We start from the raw sequence: 19,511 nt of genomic DNA, 5'->3' as shown, positions 1-19,511 counted from the left end.
ATCAAGCAGTTTTCTCAACCAAAATACTATAGGCCAGAAGAAAGTAAAATGATATATTCAAAATAATAAAAGATAAAAAATTGCCAGTCAAGAATTCTTTACCCAGCAAGATTCTCCTTCAGAAATGAGGGAGAAATAGTGTAATTCCCAGACAAAAAAAATGTGGGAGCTCACAACTGCATGACCAACCCTGAAAGAAATTCTCAAGGGAGTCATTCATCTGGAATTGGAATAATGGGGACAGCTATCACAAATACACAAGGAAGACCAAAATCCACCATTAAAACAAAAATGCCAGCAAGAAAGAGAAGGAAGCTAAATCATCCCACCTTAAATTTCCAACTAAAATTGAAGAGGAGAAATAAAAGGAGAAATAATGATCAAAATATATTTAAACCTTCTAAACAAGAAGCAATTAAATGACAGGAATTAAGCAACACAGGTCAATAACTACCCTAAATATGAATGAACTAACTCCCCATTCAAAAGACACAGACTGATTGAATTAAAAAGCTAGACCCAAGTATATGCTGTCTTTAAGAGACCCACATTACCTATAGAGACACACACACACTAAAAGTGAAGAGATAGAAAAAGATATATCATGCAAACAGAAACCAAAAATGAGCAGGAGTAGATATTCTTATATGGGATAATATAGACTTCAAGCCAAAAAACATAAAAAGAGACAATGAAGGCCACTATGTAATGATAAAAGGATCTTTTGAGCTAGAAGACATAACAATCATAAATATATATGCACCCAATACTGGAACACCCAGGAACATAAAGCAAACTCTCTTAGACCTAAAGAAATAAATAAGCCCTAGTACGTTAATAGTGTGTGATCTGAACAACTCTCTCTCACTATGGGACAGATCTTTCAGGCAACAAATCAACAAAGAGACACAGGATTTAATCTACACATTAGACCAACTGGACCTAGTGGATAGATACAAAACATATCACCCAGCAATGAAAGAATATACTTTCTTCTAATCAGCTTATGGAACATTCTCCAGGATAGACCACATATTAGCTCACAAATCTAGTCTTAGCAAATTTTTAAAAATTTTAATCATTCCAAATATCTTCTCAGACCACAAGGGATTAAAACTTGAAATCAATAATAAACAAAACTCTCAAAACTGTACAAATACATGGAAACTAAAAAATAGGCTCCTGAATGACCTATGGGTCCAAGAAAAAGTTACAGTGAACCAAAAAACTTCTAGAAACTAACGAAAATGAAGATGCATCATACCAAAACCTGTGGGACACTGTAAAAGCAGTACTAAGTGACATATTTATGGCAATAGATGCTTACCTCAAAAGAATGGAAAGACTTCAAATAAATGACCTAACAGTACACCTCAAAGAACTGGAAAAACAACAACAATCCAAATTTAAAGGTAGTAGATGGAAAGAAATAGGATCAGAGCAGAACTAAATGAAAGAGAGAACAAAAAAGCAATAGAAAAGATCAATAAAACAAAGAGTTGATTTTTGGGAAGAAAAATAAAATAGACAAACCATTAGCTAGGTTAACAAAAAAAAAAAAAAAAAAAAAAAAAAAAAACAAAGAGAAAACCAAAGAACAAAAATCAGAAATGAAAAGGGAGACATTACAACTGACACCATAGAATTATGAATGATCAATAGAGACTATTGTAAACAACTGTATGACAACAAATATGGAAATCTGGAAGATATGGATAAGTTTCTAGACACATGCACACTACACAGACTGAACTAAGAAGAGATAGAAAACTTGAACAGACCAATAACAAGAAACAAGATTAAAGGAGTAATTAGCAATCTTCCAACAAAGAAAAGTCTGGATCTGGAGGCTTTATAGCTGAATTCTATCAAACTTTTGAAGAGGAGTTAATACAAATTCTCCTCAAACTATTCCAGGCAATTGAAGCAGAAGCTACTCTTCCAAACTTATTCTATGAGACCAACATGACCTGATACCAAAACCAGATAAAGACACAACAAAAGAAGAAAATTACAGGCCAATTTCTCTGAACATATATGCAAAATTCCTCAACAAAATATTAGAAAGCAGAATACAGCAACATATTAAAAAAAAAATCATACACCATGATCACTGGGTTTCATTCCAGGGATGCAAGTATGGTTCAACAGACAAAAGTCAGCAAATGTGAGATATCACCTCAACATAATCAAGGACAAAGACCATATGATTATCTTAATAGATGCTGAAAAAGTGTTTGACAAAATTCAACATCTCTTCATGAAAAAACTCTCAACCAATTACATTTTAAAGGAAAGTATCTCAGCACAATAAATCATTTATGACAAATCCACTGCCAGTATCATTCTGAAGGGGAAAAACTGAAGGCCCTTCCATTAAGAACAGGAACAGGACAAGGATGCCCACTCTCAACACTTCTATTTATCATAGTACTAGAGGTTCTAGCCAGAGCAGTTAGGCAAGAGAAAGGAATAAAGGGAATCCAGATTGGAAAAGATGAATTCAAACTTTCTCTATTTGCAGATGACATGATACTATTCATATCAAACCCTAAAGACTATCATATCAAAAAACTCCTAGAGCTGGTTAATAAATTAAGTACTGTTGCAGGATACAAAATAAGTGCCCCAAATCAGTTGCATTTATATACTCATATAATGAACTAACAGAAAGATAAAAAAATAAGCCCATTTGCAATTGTAACACATAAAATAAACTACCTATGTATCAATTTAACCAAGGATGTGAAAGATCTCTACAATGAGAACTACAAACCACTTCTGAAAGAAATTAAAGACATAAGATAGAAGGATATTCCATGCTCCAGGATTGGAAGAATTAACATTGTGAAAATGTCTATACTACCCAAAGTGATCCACAGATTCAACACAATCCCCATCAAAATGCCACTGACATTCTTCACAGAAATGGAAAAAACACTTACCTTTCTTATTGAATAGCAAAAGGCCCCAAATAGCCAAAGCAATACTGAGCAATAAAATAAAATAAAATAAAGAAAGAGGCATAACACTACCTGACTTCAAATTATACTACAAAGCTATTGTAACCAAAACAGCATGGTACTGGCATAAAAATAGATACTCAGACCAGTGGAGCAGAATTGAGAACCAGAAATCACCCCTTAGGCTTACGGTCATCTGATATTGCACAAAGGAAACAAAAATCCGTATTAGGGAATAGACTGCTTCTTCAACAAATGGTGCTGGGAAAACTGAATATCCATATGCAGAAGAATGAATATGGATATTCATTCTTCTCCCCATACAATAAAGTCAACTCAAAATGGATTAAAGGCTTAGGTATAAGACTTGAAACTGTAAAATTACTAAGGGAAAATATAGGTGAAACAGTTCAGCAACTAGGACTGGGCATAGACTTTAGGGACATGAGCTCAAAAGCACAAGCAAGAAAAGAAATAAAAAACAAATGGGACTATATCAAACTAGAAAGCTTCTGCACAGCAAAGGAAACAACAGAGTGAAATGACAACCTACAAAGTCTGAGAAAAATTTTGCTAACTATGCATCTGACAAGGGATCAATATTCATAATATATAAGGAACTGAAGCAATTATACAGTAAAAAAAAAAAAAAAGAAAAAAAAGAAACAAATAACCATATTAAAAAATGGGCAAAGGATCTGAATAGACATTTTTGATAAGAAGGCATACAAATGGCCAACAGGTACATGAAAATATGCTCAACATCACTAGTCATCAGAGAAATGCAAATTAAAACTACACTGAGATACCATCTCACCCCAGTTAGACTTGCTATAATCAAAAAGATGGTGAATAACACTTGCTGGTGAGCATGTGGAAAGAAGAGAACAGTTCTACACTGTTTGTGGGACTGTAAATTACTACAATCACTATGGAAAATGGTATGGGAGTTTCTAAAATAACTGCAGACATATCTTCCATATGATCCAGCAATCCCACTTCTAGGTATATATCCAGAGGAATGGAAATCTTCATGGTGACGGGATGCCTGCACTCCTATGTTCATTGCAGCTCTGTTTACAATAGCCAAGACATGGAACTAACCTACATGTCCATCGATGGATGATTGGATAAGGGAAATGAGATACACACACACACACACACACACACACACACACACAATAGCCATAAAAAATAATGAAATTCTCCCATTTGCAACATCATGGATGAGTCTGGAGAAACTTATGTTGAGTGAAAGAAGCAAAGCACAGAGGGATGAATAACACATTTACTCACTCATACGTGGGAGCTAAGTGACAAAGAAGGAAGGATAGAAAGACCACAGTGGTGCATTGGACTTGCAAAGGGAGAGAACATTCTTTGTGCTACAAAGTAGAGTGGGAGGGAAAGTGCAAGGGGGAGGGAGGTTGGGGCTAATTGGGTGGGAGACATGGAGTACAAATGCTATTTTCGGTAATGGGTATGCAGGCAGTATGAATCTGGCCTTCACATCTTGGGACATAGAGATGATGAAAAGTTTTATTTCTCATGGATATTCATAACCAATAGAAAAGAAAGAAGAAAAAAAGACACTTGGAAAGATTTCAATCTTCTTAAATTTCTTAAGTCTTGTTTTGAGGAAAAACATATGGTTTATCATTGAGAATATTCCCTTTGTGTTTGAGTAGAAAGCAACCCATCATTTAAACCATGCAAAAAAATGAATTCAAAATTGGTTAAAGACCTAAATGTAAAACCCCAAACTGTAAAACTTGTTGAACAAAATATAGAGGATGAGCTCCTTGACATTGGACTTGGCAATCACATTTTAAATTTGATACTAAGAGCATAGGTGACAAAAGTGAAAATGAACGCGTTGGGATAAATCAAGCTATCAAGTTCCTGTACATCAAAGGAAACTATTAAAATAAAAAGTCAACCAGTGAAGTGGGAGAAAATATTTGTAAACCATATATGTGATAAGGGGTTACTTTCCAAAATATAAAGGAACCCACACAACTCATTAGAAAACAACAAACAAACAAACAAACAAACAAAACAAACAAACAAAAAACCCCCACAGCGTTAAAACTAACACAACTACAAAAATGGGCAAAAGAGCTGAATCAACATTTTTCCAAATAAGACATGAAAATGGTTAACAGGTTTATGAAAATATGCTCAAAATCATGAATCATCATAGAACTACAACTCAGAACTACAATATGACATCCCTTCATGCTTGTCAGTATGGCTGTTATTAAAAAGTCAAAGACAAGAGTTGGCAAGGTCACAGAGAAAAGAGAGCTGTTGTACACAGTTAGTGGATCTGTAAATTTGTAAAGTCATTATGGAAAATAGCATCATGTTTCCTCAAAAAATTAAAAACAGACTTACGATACAGCCCAGCAATCACAGTACTAATTTTATCTCTAAAGGAAATGAAATCAATATGTTAGAGATATCTGCATTCACATGTTCACTACAGCATTATTCATAATAGTCTCTATAAATAAATGAATGAATAAATTAAAAGGGATATATGTATGTATAAAGTGGAATATTACTTACCCTTCAAAAAAAGGAGATCCTACCATTTACAACCACATAGATGAAATTTGAGGATATTATGCTAAATGAAATAAGCCAGACCCAGAAAAACAAATACTGCCTTATATTGCTTATATGTAGAATCTTTTTTAAAAATCAAACTAACAGTAACAGACAGCAGAGTGATGATTACTAAGGGCTGCAGTTGGGGATAAGAGGGGATATTGGTCAAATGGAACAAACCTTCATTTATAAGATAAATAAGCACTGGAGGTCAAAGGTACAGTATAATGACCATAATTAATAATATTATACTGCATTCTTGATATTTGCTATGAGAGTAGATTTCAGTGTTCCCATTACAAAAAATAGTAACTATGTGAAGTGATGGATACGTTAATTAGCTTGAATGTGGTAATTAACTTACAATGTACACATGTATCAAAACATCAGTCTGTAGGCCTTAAATATGCACATTTTTTATTTGTCAGCCAAACCTAAAGAAACTCAAAACTCATGGCAATCTTCCCCAAGGACATTTGTTGAGTTCTGATGATGCACAGAAGGATGGGGATCTGGACAAGAAAGGCAGATTGACATCTTCCACAGAAATTTCATGGTGCTTAGTAGACAAAATAGGACTACGGAATTGGAAGCTTCTAAAAAAGCTTGACCACCTCCCTCTCACAATATGTGTTTGGCTTTTAAGTTGTATTTAGTAGCAGAAAAAAGAGCTAAAGTCAAACTTCCAAGAGTAGAGCTCAATCTATATCTACCTGTCAGATGTGAGAGGCACAGCCTGTCAGGGCTCAATCAAAACCTAAGCAGGGCCACATCCAAGGGAAAGGAATAAATTCTGAAGTGGACTGAGTCTTATCAAAACTTTGTCCAGCCAGAGAATTTTATTGGCTCATTCTTCTGAATAAGACCTCTCTTATTCTCTTCTATTCCACACTTTTATGATAAATCGCTGTTTTAAATTTCCTCTGTTTAAAATCCAAGAGTAGGTATTTTCTTTTCTGACCAGACAGTGACTCATATATAGATTCTGTCTTTTATCAGATCAATAGCTAAGTGAAGACCATTTCTTAATGAACAAATTACACCCCTAAACTTGAATCAAAATATGACAATTACATGGGAGGACAATTATCCCTCATTACTCTAATTATCAATGTCTTGGTAATGTAGCTATTATGAGAAGGTGGTGAACAGCACAATGCAGGTGAAGATTATGGACACTACCAAGAATTTGTATACTGTATCATGTCCTATATATACACACAGTGATACATATGATCACATACATATAATTACATATGCATATATGAATATATGTATGTGCATATATATGTAACCATTTCCCCAATGTTAAAGTCTCAAGATGTTCTATGTTTTTCCTGACTCCTGTGTTTACCCTTAATATGTCTACAGCAAAAGCTCTTTTTAAAGGAATACCAACCATTTGTAGGAAAATCACTTTTTAAAGAGAGTGAAAAAAAGTTCACAGATCTCCCAAACACATTACTCTCCCTGATCCTTTGCCTTTCCTATATTATTGCATATGCCAAAAAGAAGAATTTTGTCCTAAGTTAAAATATTTGATTTTAGTTTTGATGGGTAATACCTAGGAAATAAATTGTTGGATTGTATGGAAAGTCTCCATAATATGTCTCTTCACAAGATACTGCTAAACTGTATTCCACATCAATGTTCCTTTCACCCCCATCTCAAATACATGAGCATTCCAGTATCTCCATGTCCTCACCAGTACCTGGTATTTCAGTTGTGTTCCTTTCAGCTATTCTAAAGGGTGCGCAGTGGCATCTCATTGTAATTTTAAAATAGCTTTCAATGATAACTAATAATACTTAGCATCTGTCCATGTGTTTATCAATGATTTGCAAATCTTTCATCAAGTGTCTGCTCAACCATTTTAAACATTATTTAAATAGATGCCTTGTTTTCTTGTAAGGTTACGTGTTCTTAATATGTTCTAAATACAAATACTTTGTCAGACATTCATATTGCAAATGTTTATTCACAATCAGTGCTTACATTTTTATTTTCTTACCGGTATCTTTCATCACTAAGAAGCATTTACTACACATTTTTAATTTAGATAAAGTTAATTTTATCAATTTTTTGATGAGCTATTATCTTTGCATTTAATCTAAAAATGTTTACCCCAAATTTGGAAAGATTCTTCCTACATTTCATTCTCAAATTTTGCAAGGTTTTCAGTTGTGTTTAGATCTATGATATATTCCATTTAATTCAAGTTGATCGTAGTGTATGATGTGAAATAAATGTTCAGTCTCTTTATTCATATGGATATGCAGTTTTTTTGTTTATTATTTGTTAGAAATATGTCCTTTTTCCATTCAATTATAATGACATGTATGCTGAAATTTAAATGATCAAATATGTGTGCATCCAATTTGGGGCTCAATTTTAATACGGCACTCTCTAATATTCAAATCATTTTTGAAATAAAAAAAGAGGATCAATATGAGAAAAGCAAAAGAATACTTTATTCAGTTTTGTTTGCTGGTCAGCAGGATATACTTTTCATGAAGAAAAATCAACTTCTTCCATTTAATGCAAGAAAATACAAAGGAAGCATCTTTGTACAAGATACAGTAAGCTGAAGCATTTGTAAATGCTCTTTCTGGAGTACGGGCTTCCTGATTAGAATTTTCAGGGACTGTGGTAAAAATACTCATATTAGATGAGGTGGAAATTAGTGTTGCTTTAGAAAAACACATATAAAATTCTAGTATATACAGTAAAGTATTTAAACATAATTTTTACGTATTGCTATGGATAGTCGAAATTTTATGTTTTTTGTTTTGGTTTTGGTTCATGATTTACATGGTTTACAGCTTTTTACTAAACATTGATGTATAGAAAAATCAGTAATCATAAAATGTTGTTCTACCATAGACATATTAACAAATAATCTATTGATTAAGTGTCTTGAATCATCACTTGCACTGTAAGGGTTGGGGAATCTGTAGCATAGTAAACAATTTCTTGATAAATAAAATCTCAAATGGCATAATGAGTGACAAGGCAATTTGGTGACAACTAATTTTTTGAATGTGTCCTTCACGTCTTTGTTCCTAAGGCTATAGATCAATGGGTTCAGCATGGAAATCACTGCTGTATAAAACACACAGAAAGAGAAATACCATATGTTCTCACTTATTGGTGGGAGCTAAAAATTAATATATAAATTCACACACACACACACACACACACACACACACACACACACACACACACACACACACACACACAAACCGGGGGGCGGGAAGAAGATATAACAACCACAATTATTTGAAGTTGATACGACAAGCAAACAGAAAGGACATTGTTGGTGGGGGGAGGGAGATGGGAGGGAGGTTTTGGTGATGGGGAGCAATAATCAGCTACAATGTATATCGACAAAATAAAACTTAAAAAATAAATAAATAAATAAATAAATAAATAAATAAATAAATAAATAAATAAATAAAAATAAAAAATAAAACACAGAAGACACTTTAACTGCAAGCGAAGAAGTTTTAGGGTTAGGAACAGAGTAAAGGAAAAGGATGGTTCCATGGAAGATGGTGATGGCAGTCAGGTGGGAGGCACAGGTGGAGAAGGTTTTCCGGCGCCCACTTGCAGAAGGTATCTTCAGAACAGTGATGAAAATGAGTATATATGACATGAGAATAATCATCAGGCTGCTCACCTCACTGAATACAGCAATAATAAAACATAGCATCTGGGTGATATAGGGGTCTGAGCAGGAGACAGAAATAATTACAGAGTGGTCACAGATAAAATTATTTATGATGCTAGACTTACAATAGGACAGTGTAAGAAGAAAATATGTGAGTGTCAGGGAACACACTATACCCCATGTGTAAGACCCACCCACCAGAAGAGCAGAAAGCTTCTGAGACATAGTAGTGGTATAGAGCAAAGGGTTACAAACAGCCACAAAACTGTCATAAGCCATCGCTGCCAGCATGAAAGTTTCTGTCACTGCAAAACTGCAAGTGAAACAAAATTGTGTGATGCAGCCTGAGAAAGAGATGGTTCTGTCTTCCACAACCAAGTTCTCCAGCAGTTTCGGTGTAACTACGGTGGAATAACAGAAATCTACAAAGGACAAGTGACTCAGGAAAACGTACATGATTGTGTGGAGTTTTGAATTGACCTTGATGATGATTATCATGCCCAAATTCCCCACCACAGTGACTGTGTAGATGGACAAGAAAACCAGAAAGAGTACAAGCCAAAATTCTGGGTATTCTGAAAACCCCAAGAGAGTATAAGTGAGTGTGCTGCTTTGATTTCCTTCAGATAACATCATGATTTCTGTTGTATTAAAAAAAAAAACAAAAAAAGTTATTTCTGGAAAGCAGACTGAAGACAGAAATGAGACACAGAGAGAGGAAAGAGGCTTCATGTGTTTCTGTGAAGAGTGACACAGAAGAGTGGCTCTCAAAGTGCAGTCCCCGAACAGCAGCAGCAGCACCACCTGGAACTTCTTAGGATTCCAAATTCTGCAGCCTCCTAATCTGACTTCTAAATCTAAAACTCTATGATGAGGCCCACAATTTGTGGTTTAACCTGGCCTCCAAGTGATCTTGATGCATTGTAGAGGATGAGAACCAGTGGTGTGGAAAATATATAGTAATCATGATATTGTTGAAAATCAGCACATGTCAGTATTATTAATGTAGAAGTGAAATGGAAATTTATGTTAGAAAAAATTATAAAGAGAGACGCAGAAGAGAAGCACAGAGAACCTTGTCATCTTTCTAAGAATGACCCTAAAGATCAAGAAGATGGCTTGACACTGCAATTGGTGGTGCATAAATGTTAGCATTACTTGTTTTTGTATTTTCTAACTTTTCTAGGCATAATACAGAATCAAATAAACACAGAGTTTAAGAGTTGGGATAACCCTTAAAATGTACCCGGCCCATACCTTCCATCTAGTGTTTTAGAGTTTGTGACAGAATCTCATCAATTAGTTGTTTCCAAACCCTCCATTAAAACCTTCCTCAATGCACACTGCCACCTGCTGTATTCTTATGAGTCTTTTATTTACCTTTTACTAACTTATATTATTTATTAAATAAAGATAATCAATAAATTTTTTATTAACTGATTATTAATGTGCTTTAGGTTATCCTCTTGATATACACACATATATATATCCTCATATATATACATATATATGTATATATATATCCTCATATATATACATATATATGTATATATATATATATATCTTAATATCAACAACAGTATTTTCATACAAAATATGTTCTACTACACAATGAAAATTACACAATAAAAATTGCCCATTCCTTAACCAAGAAAAAGAATCCCGCTTTTACGATTTGGCAAATTTAGTGAAGATAAGGGTATGAAAAGTGGGAGGACATGAAAAGAATGGTTTTGTAACAGGTGAAGCAGAATGAATGAAGATATACACACTAGGCTGCTGCAGAAATGCATGTATAAATTTTTCCATCTTTTCAGCTTTACCAGGAACAAGTTCCGACTCCTGACTCAACCCCATGAATTTCTACCTTTACATGCAGTATAAGCAACCCGATACACAGCATGAATCTATCAAGAGCATATTATTTCCAGTAGCAAGTGGGCCAGGATAGGTACACTTTAAACATTAACTATTGCTCACACTTGTAATAAATGATTTCCCCCTCAACATTTTATCATATTAGTAAAGCCTGAAACTACTACTCTGGCTACTTGGCATACTTACTTGGTAAATAACAAAAAGATACTCAGATAAAAACTTGGTATTTAAGCCTTGGCATTTTCAAATAACTTTCTACCACCAATGGTTAGAAGTAGACTTGTACTCAAATCAAAACCAGGCCAAGGGGTGTTCAATATCAACAAATACAAATTTTCTGCAATGTTTTTCCATTTTCCATCACCGATTCCACTGTTGCCAGTTTCTTGAGTATAAATGTAATTCTAATAAATACTTCATGACCTATTAGTGAAAATTAAAGTATTTCTGAACATAAAAAGGGACATATGGAATTTTTAGAGTAATTTATATGAACTAGACCTCCACGTTTCCCACCTCAGTTGAAAGATGTCAAAAGACAAATGAACTAAACTGAAACCAGAAATTCTTGACTAATTTACTGAGAATTTCCTTTTATGATTACTGAATCTTAGGCAGTTTTCTTCTCAGTAATAAAGCATTCTTTAAGATATCAACAGGCTTGAGATTTGCAACAAAAGTGGCAGTACATTTCAATGAATGTGCCAGTAAAATGGCATTTAAATTTCAGGTCATAAGAAATCTCAGAGAATACAAGGAAAAAACTGAAGGCTGTATACACAGTCATGACACCACTATACCCTGGGTTTTATACCTGTCCCCATGACTTTGGAGATATAGACCCCAAGGAATTATAATTGAGGTATTCTTCAATGGGCTTCCAAACATATAATTTGTTGAAACACTGTGTCTGGTGTCACTGTGAGAAATGCATTTTTCTAAATTATTAGGAATAATTACTTCACCACATCTATTCCATTCGCTTCTGTTAAGTATTGAATTACTGAAATAATACATGTTCATGGAAGAGAACATTACTGAGTGGTTAGAAAATAAGAAAAAGATAAGTATTCTTATGTAGCTGGTATTATGTTAACAGCAGTTTCATTTTTGTATTGAAATTTATAGTGGAGAAATCTGACAAACACTACATAAAATACAAGATAAAAGTTATCGTGAGCAGTGATATGATGTGATTGACATACTTCCTCCGACACCCATAATCTCAGCTTAATACCAGTGATTTCCAAAATATTGTTTAGAAGCATACAGAATGCACCCTCCCTTTAAGTAGTTTTTAAGAGCAACATCTATTCAGACACATTAATATCGACTAATTTTTCCTGTGTGTAAACATTGTATTAATAAAATAATATGATTTATACACTTGGTATTTGCCTTTTCTTGCTTAACCTTATAGCTCTGAAATTTCATGATGTTATTCTGAGTATGTGTGGAGTACGCATAAAGCAAATGTACTTCACAGGGCCTGGTTTTCCAAAGCCTTGCAGTTTCAAATATTGACCTTGCAAAGGACAGGAAATTTTTCCCAGGCTATAGTGTCTGTTGTAAGATTAAGATTTGTGGCACAGCAAGGTTGCTGGCTCAAAGACAGACACATTACTGATTGATATGTAAAGATACTGGGAAATTGCTGTAAGAAGAGAATGTTTGCTAAAATCAAGCTTTTGTTAGTGGATTGACTTAATTGCATTATAGAATGTCACCTTCCTTGTCTTATTGAATGTGATCAGCTTTTATTGTTAAACTTTTTAAACTGTACTTAGAAAACCCCCACCAATGTTCTCTTCCTGTAACTTCTTGGTCTGGAGAATGAATATGGGAAGAGAATCTCAATTTGTGGTTAATTTCTCAAATGGTAGGAATGCCTCTATCTTGATGGTTCTGGGAGATTAACCCCTTTTGCGGGCTTCTCACTGCTCAGAAGAGATAGGCTTTGAGTAATCTTTGGCAGCTCCAGTTACCCAGGGGAAAAGGGGTGACAAATCCATGGGAGGCAAAGCAACAAGTATGGGTAGTTAATGTATTTTTTTTATTTCTGCATAATATTAATTAAATATACAACAATTTTTTTTTACAGACTATGAGTTATTTTCAGTTTGAGACAATTAGAAATAGCATTTTTCTGAGCATTCTTTTCTCTTTCTTTGATGCAAATGTAGTTCTATTGAGTATATACTAAGGAATGTAACTATGAGCATGTACTTCCACAGAAGTTTCCAAAGGTTTTGATCAACTTTACACTCATACTCAGCATTTTAGAAATTTGTTAAATCCACCTCCTTGCCAACACGTGATTTTATCAATTTAACTTCTTTTTGAAGTTCACTCATTACATTGTTTGCTAGTATTTCTTGTGTGTTTTTGTAGTTTATAGTTAGTATGAGCTCTTCTGTATAGTAGTTCTTACATGCATGACTCATCCATGTTCAAATGATTCTTTACAGTATTTTCTAGGTTGATTTCCTTAGTAGCAGACTCCAAGACAAGGATTTAGATGTAAGTAATTTATTGGTAAGAGGATTTTAGTAAGCATCATTAGCTAAGTTGAAAAGACAGCATTGATGAACAGGTTATTTTTGTGGGCAATTATAGATGATACCTCAACTTCCTCAACTCTGGATGGGACAAGCTAGAATTAGATTGTTTACAGTCTTCCCAAGGTGTCCATGGAGATTAAGATGCAGTTGGCCAAAAAATAATCCGTTCATCAATGCTGTCTTTTCAACTTAGTTTAGCATCTTAGTACCACTGGACACCTTTGGAAGACTGTGAACAACCTGTCTGTAGCTTTTCCTATCCAGAGCGAGCTGATGAAGTTGAAGTATTTACCCACTCTTTACAAGTATCATTCATTGAGACCCATTTGTGGAGGTTTCCAGCTGACCTATGCGTGAACTAAACCCACTCCTACTACCAAAATAAAAAGCCTATGGATAGAAAGTCATGGGTAGCTTCAGTTAAAAAAAAAAAAAAGATAAACATATCTGAAGAAATAAAATGTAATAAAGAGAAAAAGAAGACAGAAGAAATTAATGGAGTAAATAGCAAACATAAAAGAGGAGATAAACAAATCCAAAACTGTTCATTGATAAAACTGATTAAAATCTCCTATATTTAATCAAAGAAAAAACAACAGAGATAAGGCAAAAATAACTAATTTTAGTAATGAAAAGTGAGAATCATTACAGATCCTGCCAATTTAGGAAGGAGACTATTATGAAAAATATTGTATCAGCAAATTTAAAAACTCAGACATAGTGGATGAAGTCTTAAAAAAAGAACAATAAAATGAATGGACTCAAGAATATATTGAGATTTTAATCTTCCTACCAATATTAGAGAAATTAAATTCATAATTGAAAACTTTTCTGTTAAATAAAAACCTTTTCTATTTTTCACTGCATTCTAATGTTATGCATAATTTTTCAGTGGATTGAATAAAAAGAAATACTTCCCAGTTCATTTTAAGAGACTAGGATAGATCTCTCCCATATGGATTTGTTCTAAGCTGTATTTTAAACCCTGTGTTTCTCTGTTTATTCATTTCCTGGAAGATCGCTACAGCTCTGAGAGAAGGGCGCTCAGGCCCCCCACACTTATTTTGGGGGGATTTGTATCTCTTTAGGTCTAATAGTCCTTGACATATATATCTGGTTGCTGCAGTGCTGGGTGAATTTATATTAATCATTGTTGTGTCTTCTTGCTAAATAGATCCCTTTATCATTATATAGTGGCTTTCTTTGTCTCTTTTTTTAAGAGGAAAAACTGAATTATCTTTCTATTCTCTCTGTAAGAAATAATATTACATAGTTGTCATATGAAAAGATGGTCAAAGAGTGTGCAGCCAAAAATATAGGGATAAAATGGTTATAGAGAAATAATAGCCAGTTATTTAAAAAAATTACTTAAATTTTCTAACTTTCGTGATATTTGTGGTATCTATCAGCATTTTTTTCTCTTGTATTTTTACTTCTCATTATACATTGTAGTTGATTTTTTGTCCCTTATGCTTTAGGTGATGAGGTTTGTCTCTTATGGATTTTGGATTAAAGTCTATTTTATCTCATATAACAGTATCTAGTCCTGCTTGTTTTTGGTTTGCATTTCTGTGGTGTATCTTTTTTCATCCCTCCACTCTTAGTCTGTATATGTCTTTACAGGTTAGAGGAGTCTTTTGAAGACAGCATATAGTTAGGTCTTACTTTTTATTTATTATCCACTTTTTAAAAAGTTTATTTATAAATATTATTGTTTTATATTGTACGATGTTGCAGAGCAGTTGGCAGGGAGGAGGAGAGGAGGGGGAAAGAAATAGGGTTTAGAAAGGGGAAGGAGGAGGGGTGTGATGGAGGCATGTGGCACCCCCTCATTCCTTTGGGGGAGACCAGGGGCTTCCAGCAGTGTCTTGATCATTGCTGGGCTGGGTACAGATGGGGGGCGGCACTGAAGCCCTTGCCACAACACCATCCCAGCTCGGGAGACTGGGGAACTTCCTGAGGTGACGGGGTAGTCACCACTGGGCTGGTTGCGGGTGTCAGGGTACTATGGCAGAGGCTCTTGGTGCACCACCGCCCCAGCTCAGGAGAGCCCAGGCACTTCCTGCAGTGGCTTGGTGGTCATCATTTGGTTGGTTGCAGGTGTTGGTGGGTGTGGCTGAGGCCCTTGGCTCCCCAGTGTCCCAGCTCAGGAGAGCCCAGGGGCTTTCTGTGCTGGTTGCATGAGTCAAAGGGGTGTGGCCAAAGCCCTCAGCCCCATGCTGCCATCTCTCAGGAGAGCCGGGGTGCTTCCTATGGTGGCTCAGTGGTCATTCATGGCTTGGTTGTGGGTGTCAGGGTGCATGGCTGAGGCCCCCAAGGGCCTCATCACTGTCTTGGTAGCCCAAGGGTCTTCTGGTCCTTCTAGGTTTTATAAGTGTTCTTTGATGATGTGAGAACATTACTAGTTAATATCAAACTTTGTCTCTGGTCTGTGGGGATTTTGTTTTTTCTTCCAGTTCTGTGTTTGATCATTTGCTGTTTCAATCACTTAAACTATGCACTAGATCTAATTTTTTGTCCTTTTCTTACTTCTAAAATGGAGGAGATTTCCTGTGGGAACCAGTACTTGAGCTCTGTGTTTGACCTAAATTGCTGCTTTGCTGCTGATACTGTGTGGAAGGCTTTTGTGCAGCTCAGATTTTAATGGTTGACTTTATAGGTACTTCCAGGTCTTGTGAGATCTGGTACACCTGGATTGTGTAGAAACTCTGGTCTTGGCCTGAGTCTTTTCAGCAAACTGCACCCCTTGTAGTACTATATTCTTGCCCAGTCTCCACTGAGGGGTCTTGTGCTGACTGGGGGACAGAACAGCTGCCCATGTTATGCCCAGTGTTCTTCTGCTGGACCCATCTCCCCCACTACCCACATTCCAAATGCTTACCATGGGGTGGGCCATGCTCTGGTCCCTTGTGATGACTCAACATACTCTTAGTGGCTCCTTTTTTTCAGTTGTTGCAGCTCCTTGATCCTATGTGTGTCCACAAGAACACTATTAGTAGTCTTGCTGGCCTGGGGGCCACCAAGGCCCTCTTGTCCACTGCCACCTCCAAGCAACTTCACACAAAGGGGACAACTGACGCTTTTTCCAGCTCCTGCTCCATTTAATTACCAGCTCCAGTCTTGAAGTGACCAGAGATCCGAATGGTTGGAGTGGTTCTTTCTTCCTCTCATTGTGGCTTGATGCATTTCTCATTTGCTTTTAGGATTTTTTCTCTGTCTTTGAGCTTTGCCAATTTGACTATAGCTTGTCCTGGAGAGGTTTTTTTTTTGAGTTGAATTTGATTGGGGATCTTTGAGCTTCCTGGATCTGAAGGTCTGTGTCTTTCCCTATACCTCAGAAGTTTCCTATTATTATATCGATGAATAGATTTTCGATGCCTTTAACTTTCTCCTCCCCTCTGGAACACCCATGATGCCAATGTACATGTCAAGTTTGTCTGCTAGCTCTCATTTATTTTCTCCATTTAAAAAAATATTTTTTTTCCTTTTTTATTTTCTATTTTTGTCTACCTGGGGTTTTTTAATAAAGAATATTTTAGAGATCAGAGATTCTTTCTTCTACTTGCTGTAAGATGCTGCTTCAGCTCTCAGTTGTGTTGATTTCATTGAATGAGTATTTCAGTTCCAGGATTTCTGCAACATTCTTTTTCAAGGTATTAATCTCTTGGTGAATTTCCTCCTTCATGTCCTGGGTATTTTGTTTGTTTGTTTCATTGTGATGTCTGACTGAGTCTTCTCTAATCTCATTGAGTTTCCTTGAGATTGTTAGTTAGAATTCCTTTTTTGTCATTTCAAAAGTTTCCTGTCCTACAGGGTCAGGTACTTGACAATTACTATATTCCTTTGGTGGTGTCATATTTTCCTGAGTTTTTCATATTTCTAGTATTTCATCATTGATTTCTTGTAATCTGGTAGCTCACTTGCTGCTTCTATTTCTCTGGAGTGGACTTTGAGGAAATTGACTTCCTCCTCTATTTCCAGGTTCCCCTAGTGACTCTCCTTTGTCAATGCTGTTCAGTATGTGATGAGCCACCTGCATGGTGGTCATAGCTGCTATTGCTTTGGCAAGCTGTCCTTGTGGCAATAGAATCAGTAGTAGCAGTGGTTTGGGATCACCTCTGTGGAAGTGGTTCAGGCTTCCCTGTTGTGTTGGCAGTGCTCCTCCAGGCTCCTGCACTGGCTGGTGCGGTGCATTGGGGCTGACTGGGACATTTCCCTACCTTGGGCTTCCCTATCACAGTGGCAGCTCTCCTCCTGCCTGCTGAGTGAGATGGCGGAGGTCGTTTGCTTCTGCCCAGGGCACTTCTCTGCCTAGAGCCTCCCTGTCACAGGGAATTCCTCCTCTCTAGCTATTTTAATTATTCTGTTTCATAGTTTCCATGACTTTGCTGAAATTCCCCATTTGTTTATGTATGTTGTCCACCTTTTCCAACAAGAGTCCATAGAAGTTGTAGTAATTTTATAATATTTTTTCTAATATTTCTATAATCTAGTTTGTATCTGATGTAGTTCTGTTCATTTGTCTGTTTCATAGTGAGCTGTTTTCTCCTACATTTTGCATGCCTTGTGATTTTTGCTTAAGAATGAATGTAATTTGTAGGGTAATAGAAACCAAAGACATGGTATTTTTTCCTGGTGATTTACTCATTTCCTTTGCTTGCTCAGCATTAAGTGTGCCAGTTGAGCAGAGCTTCAGTTCTACTGATACTGTGATTACCTCAGTATACCACATAACAAATTCCTCTTGTTTTGCTTTATATTTTGGGTGGTGACAGGTTTGCCAAAGATTCTGGATGCCTAATTCATTTGAAGCTTTAGGCCTTTCCTTTGCACAGGTCCTTCAGGAGGACCTCTCTCTAGATTTTTCCCCTCCTCCAGCAATGGAATTCTGTAACTAATTACTCTATGGATGTTATTTGGTTACCCAATGACCTCAGCTATCTTATGGGTTTTAGAATAATTGCAATTTTTCAAAATATCTAATTATACAAAAATATCAGGTTTTGTGCCGTAATATTGGGACAAAACTCTTTCTAGGTTGCTTCCACTTAGACTTAAGTCAGAAGTTTGATAATATTGATTTAAAGATTCAAATAAACAAAATTAAAACAGGATTATAAAATTGTCATTTAATAAATAATTCTAACATCTTTTTATAAACTGGGAAACTGAGAAAGTTGATATTTCTTTTTTTTCTTTCTTTCTTTCTTTCTTTCTTTTTTTTTTTTGTGACCGGTAAGGGGATCGGAACCCTTGGCTTGGTGTCGCCCGCACCACGCTCAGCCAGTGAGTGCATTGGCCATCCCCATATAGGATCCAAACCTGCAGCCTTGGCTCTCCCAGCGCCGCACTCACCCGAGTGAGCCACGGGTTCGGCCCAGATATTTCTAATAACTGTCTATCAATTTCATTTGACCATAAGAAGATTACCAGACACGTATTTACCAGCTACAACAAAAAATGGACATGAACTGATATAATCAAATATTAAAATAATCATTATATATTCATTGGTGATCATGTCTCAAGAGATTTTAACATACTGTATGGGTGGTGTTAAAAAATATTGACATTGCTGTTACAAAAATACAAAAAACTAACTTTTTTTTTCATCTTTTCCATTATTAACAAATTTAAGGATGCTGAAACCTGTATTATTTTAGCAATATAAACACTGGAAATTATAAATAAGAATTTTATTCTAAGTTAAATTTAGGATGAATTATTTTTGAAGTTGATTGAAAATTCTACAAATTACAAAGATTTTCAAAATTATATTTTTTAAGAGGCACATGACTAAAAACATTGAATTATGCTAATGAATTT

At 35.5% G+C, this 19,511-nt stretch overlaps 1 protein-coding gene across 1 annotated transcript; it reads right to left on the bottom strand.

Moving 5' to 3' along the window:
- Positions 1-9,036: 9,036 nt before the first annotated feature.
- On the bottom strand, positions 9,037-9,744 carry LOC134376573 (olfactory receptor 5D13-like; the record flags this gene model as incomplete). The annotated part of the gene is made up of 1 exon (XM_063095071.1): positions 9,037-9,744. A coding segment is annotated over exon 1 (708 nt), but the record flags the coding sequence as incomplete, so codon positions are not given.
- Between the last annotated feature and the right edge of the window lie 9,767 nt (positions 9,745-19,511).

This window comes from Cynocephalus volans, chromosome 4 (genome assembly GCF_027409185.1).
Source record: "Cynocephalus volans isolate mCynVol1 chromosome 4, mCynVol1.pri, whole genome shotgun sequence".
Taxonomy (NCBI): Eukaryota; Metazoa; Chordata; class Mammalia; order Dermoptera; family Cynocephalidae; genus Cynocephalus; species Cynocephalus volans.
Note: the sequence above shows the minus strand (reverse complement) of the source record. Positions and strands in the feature narration are given on the sequence as shown.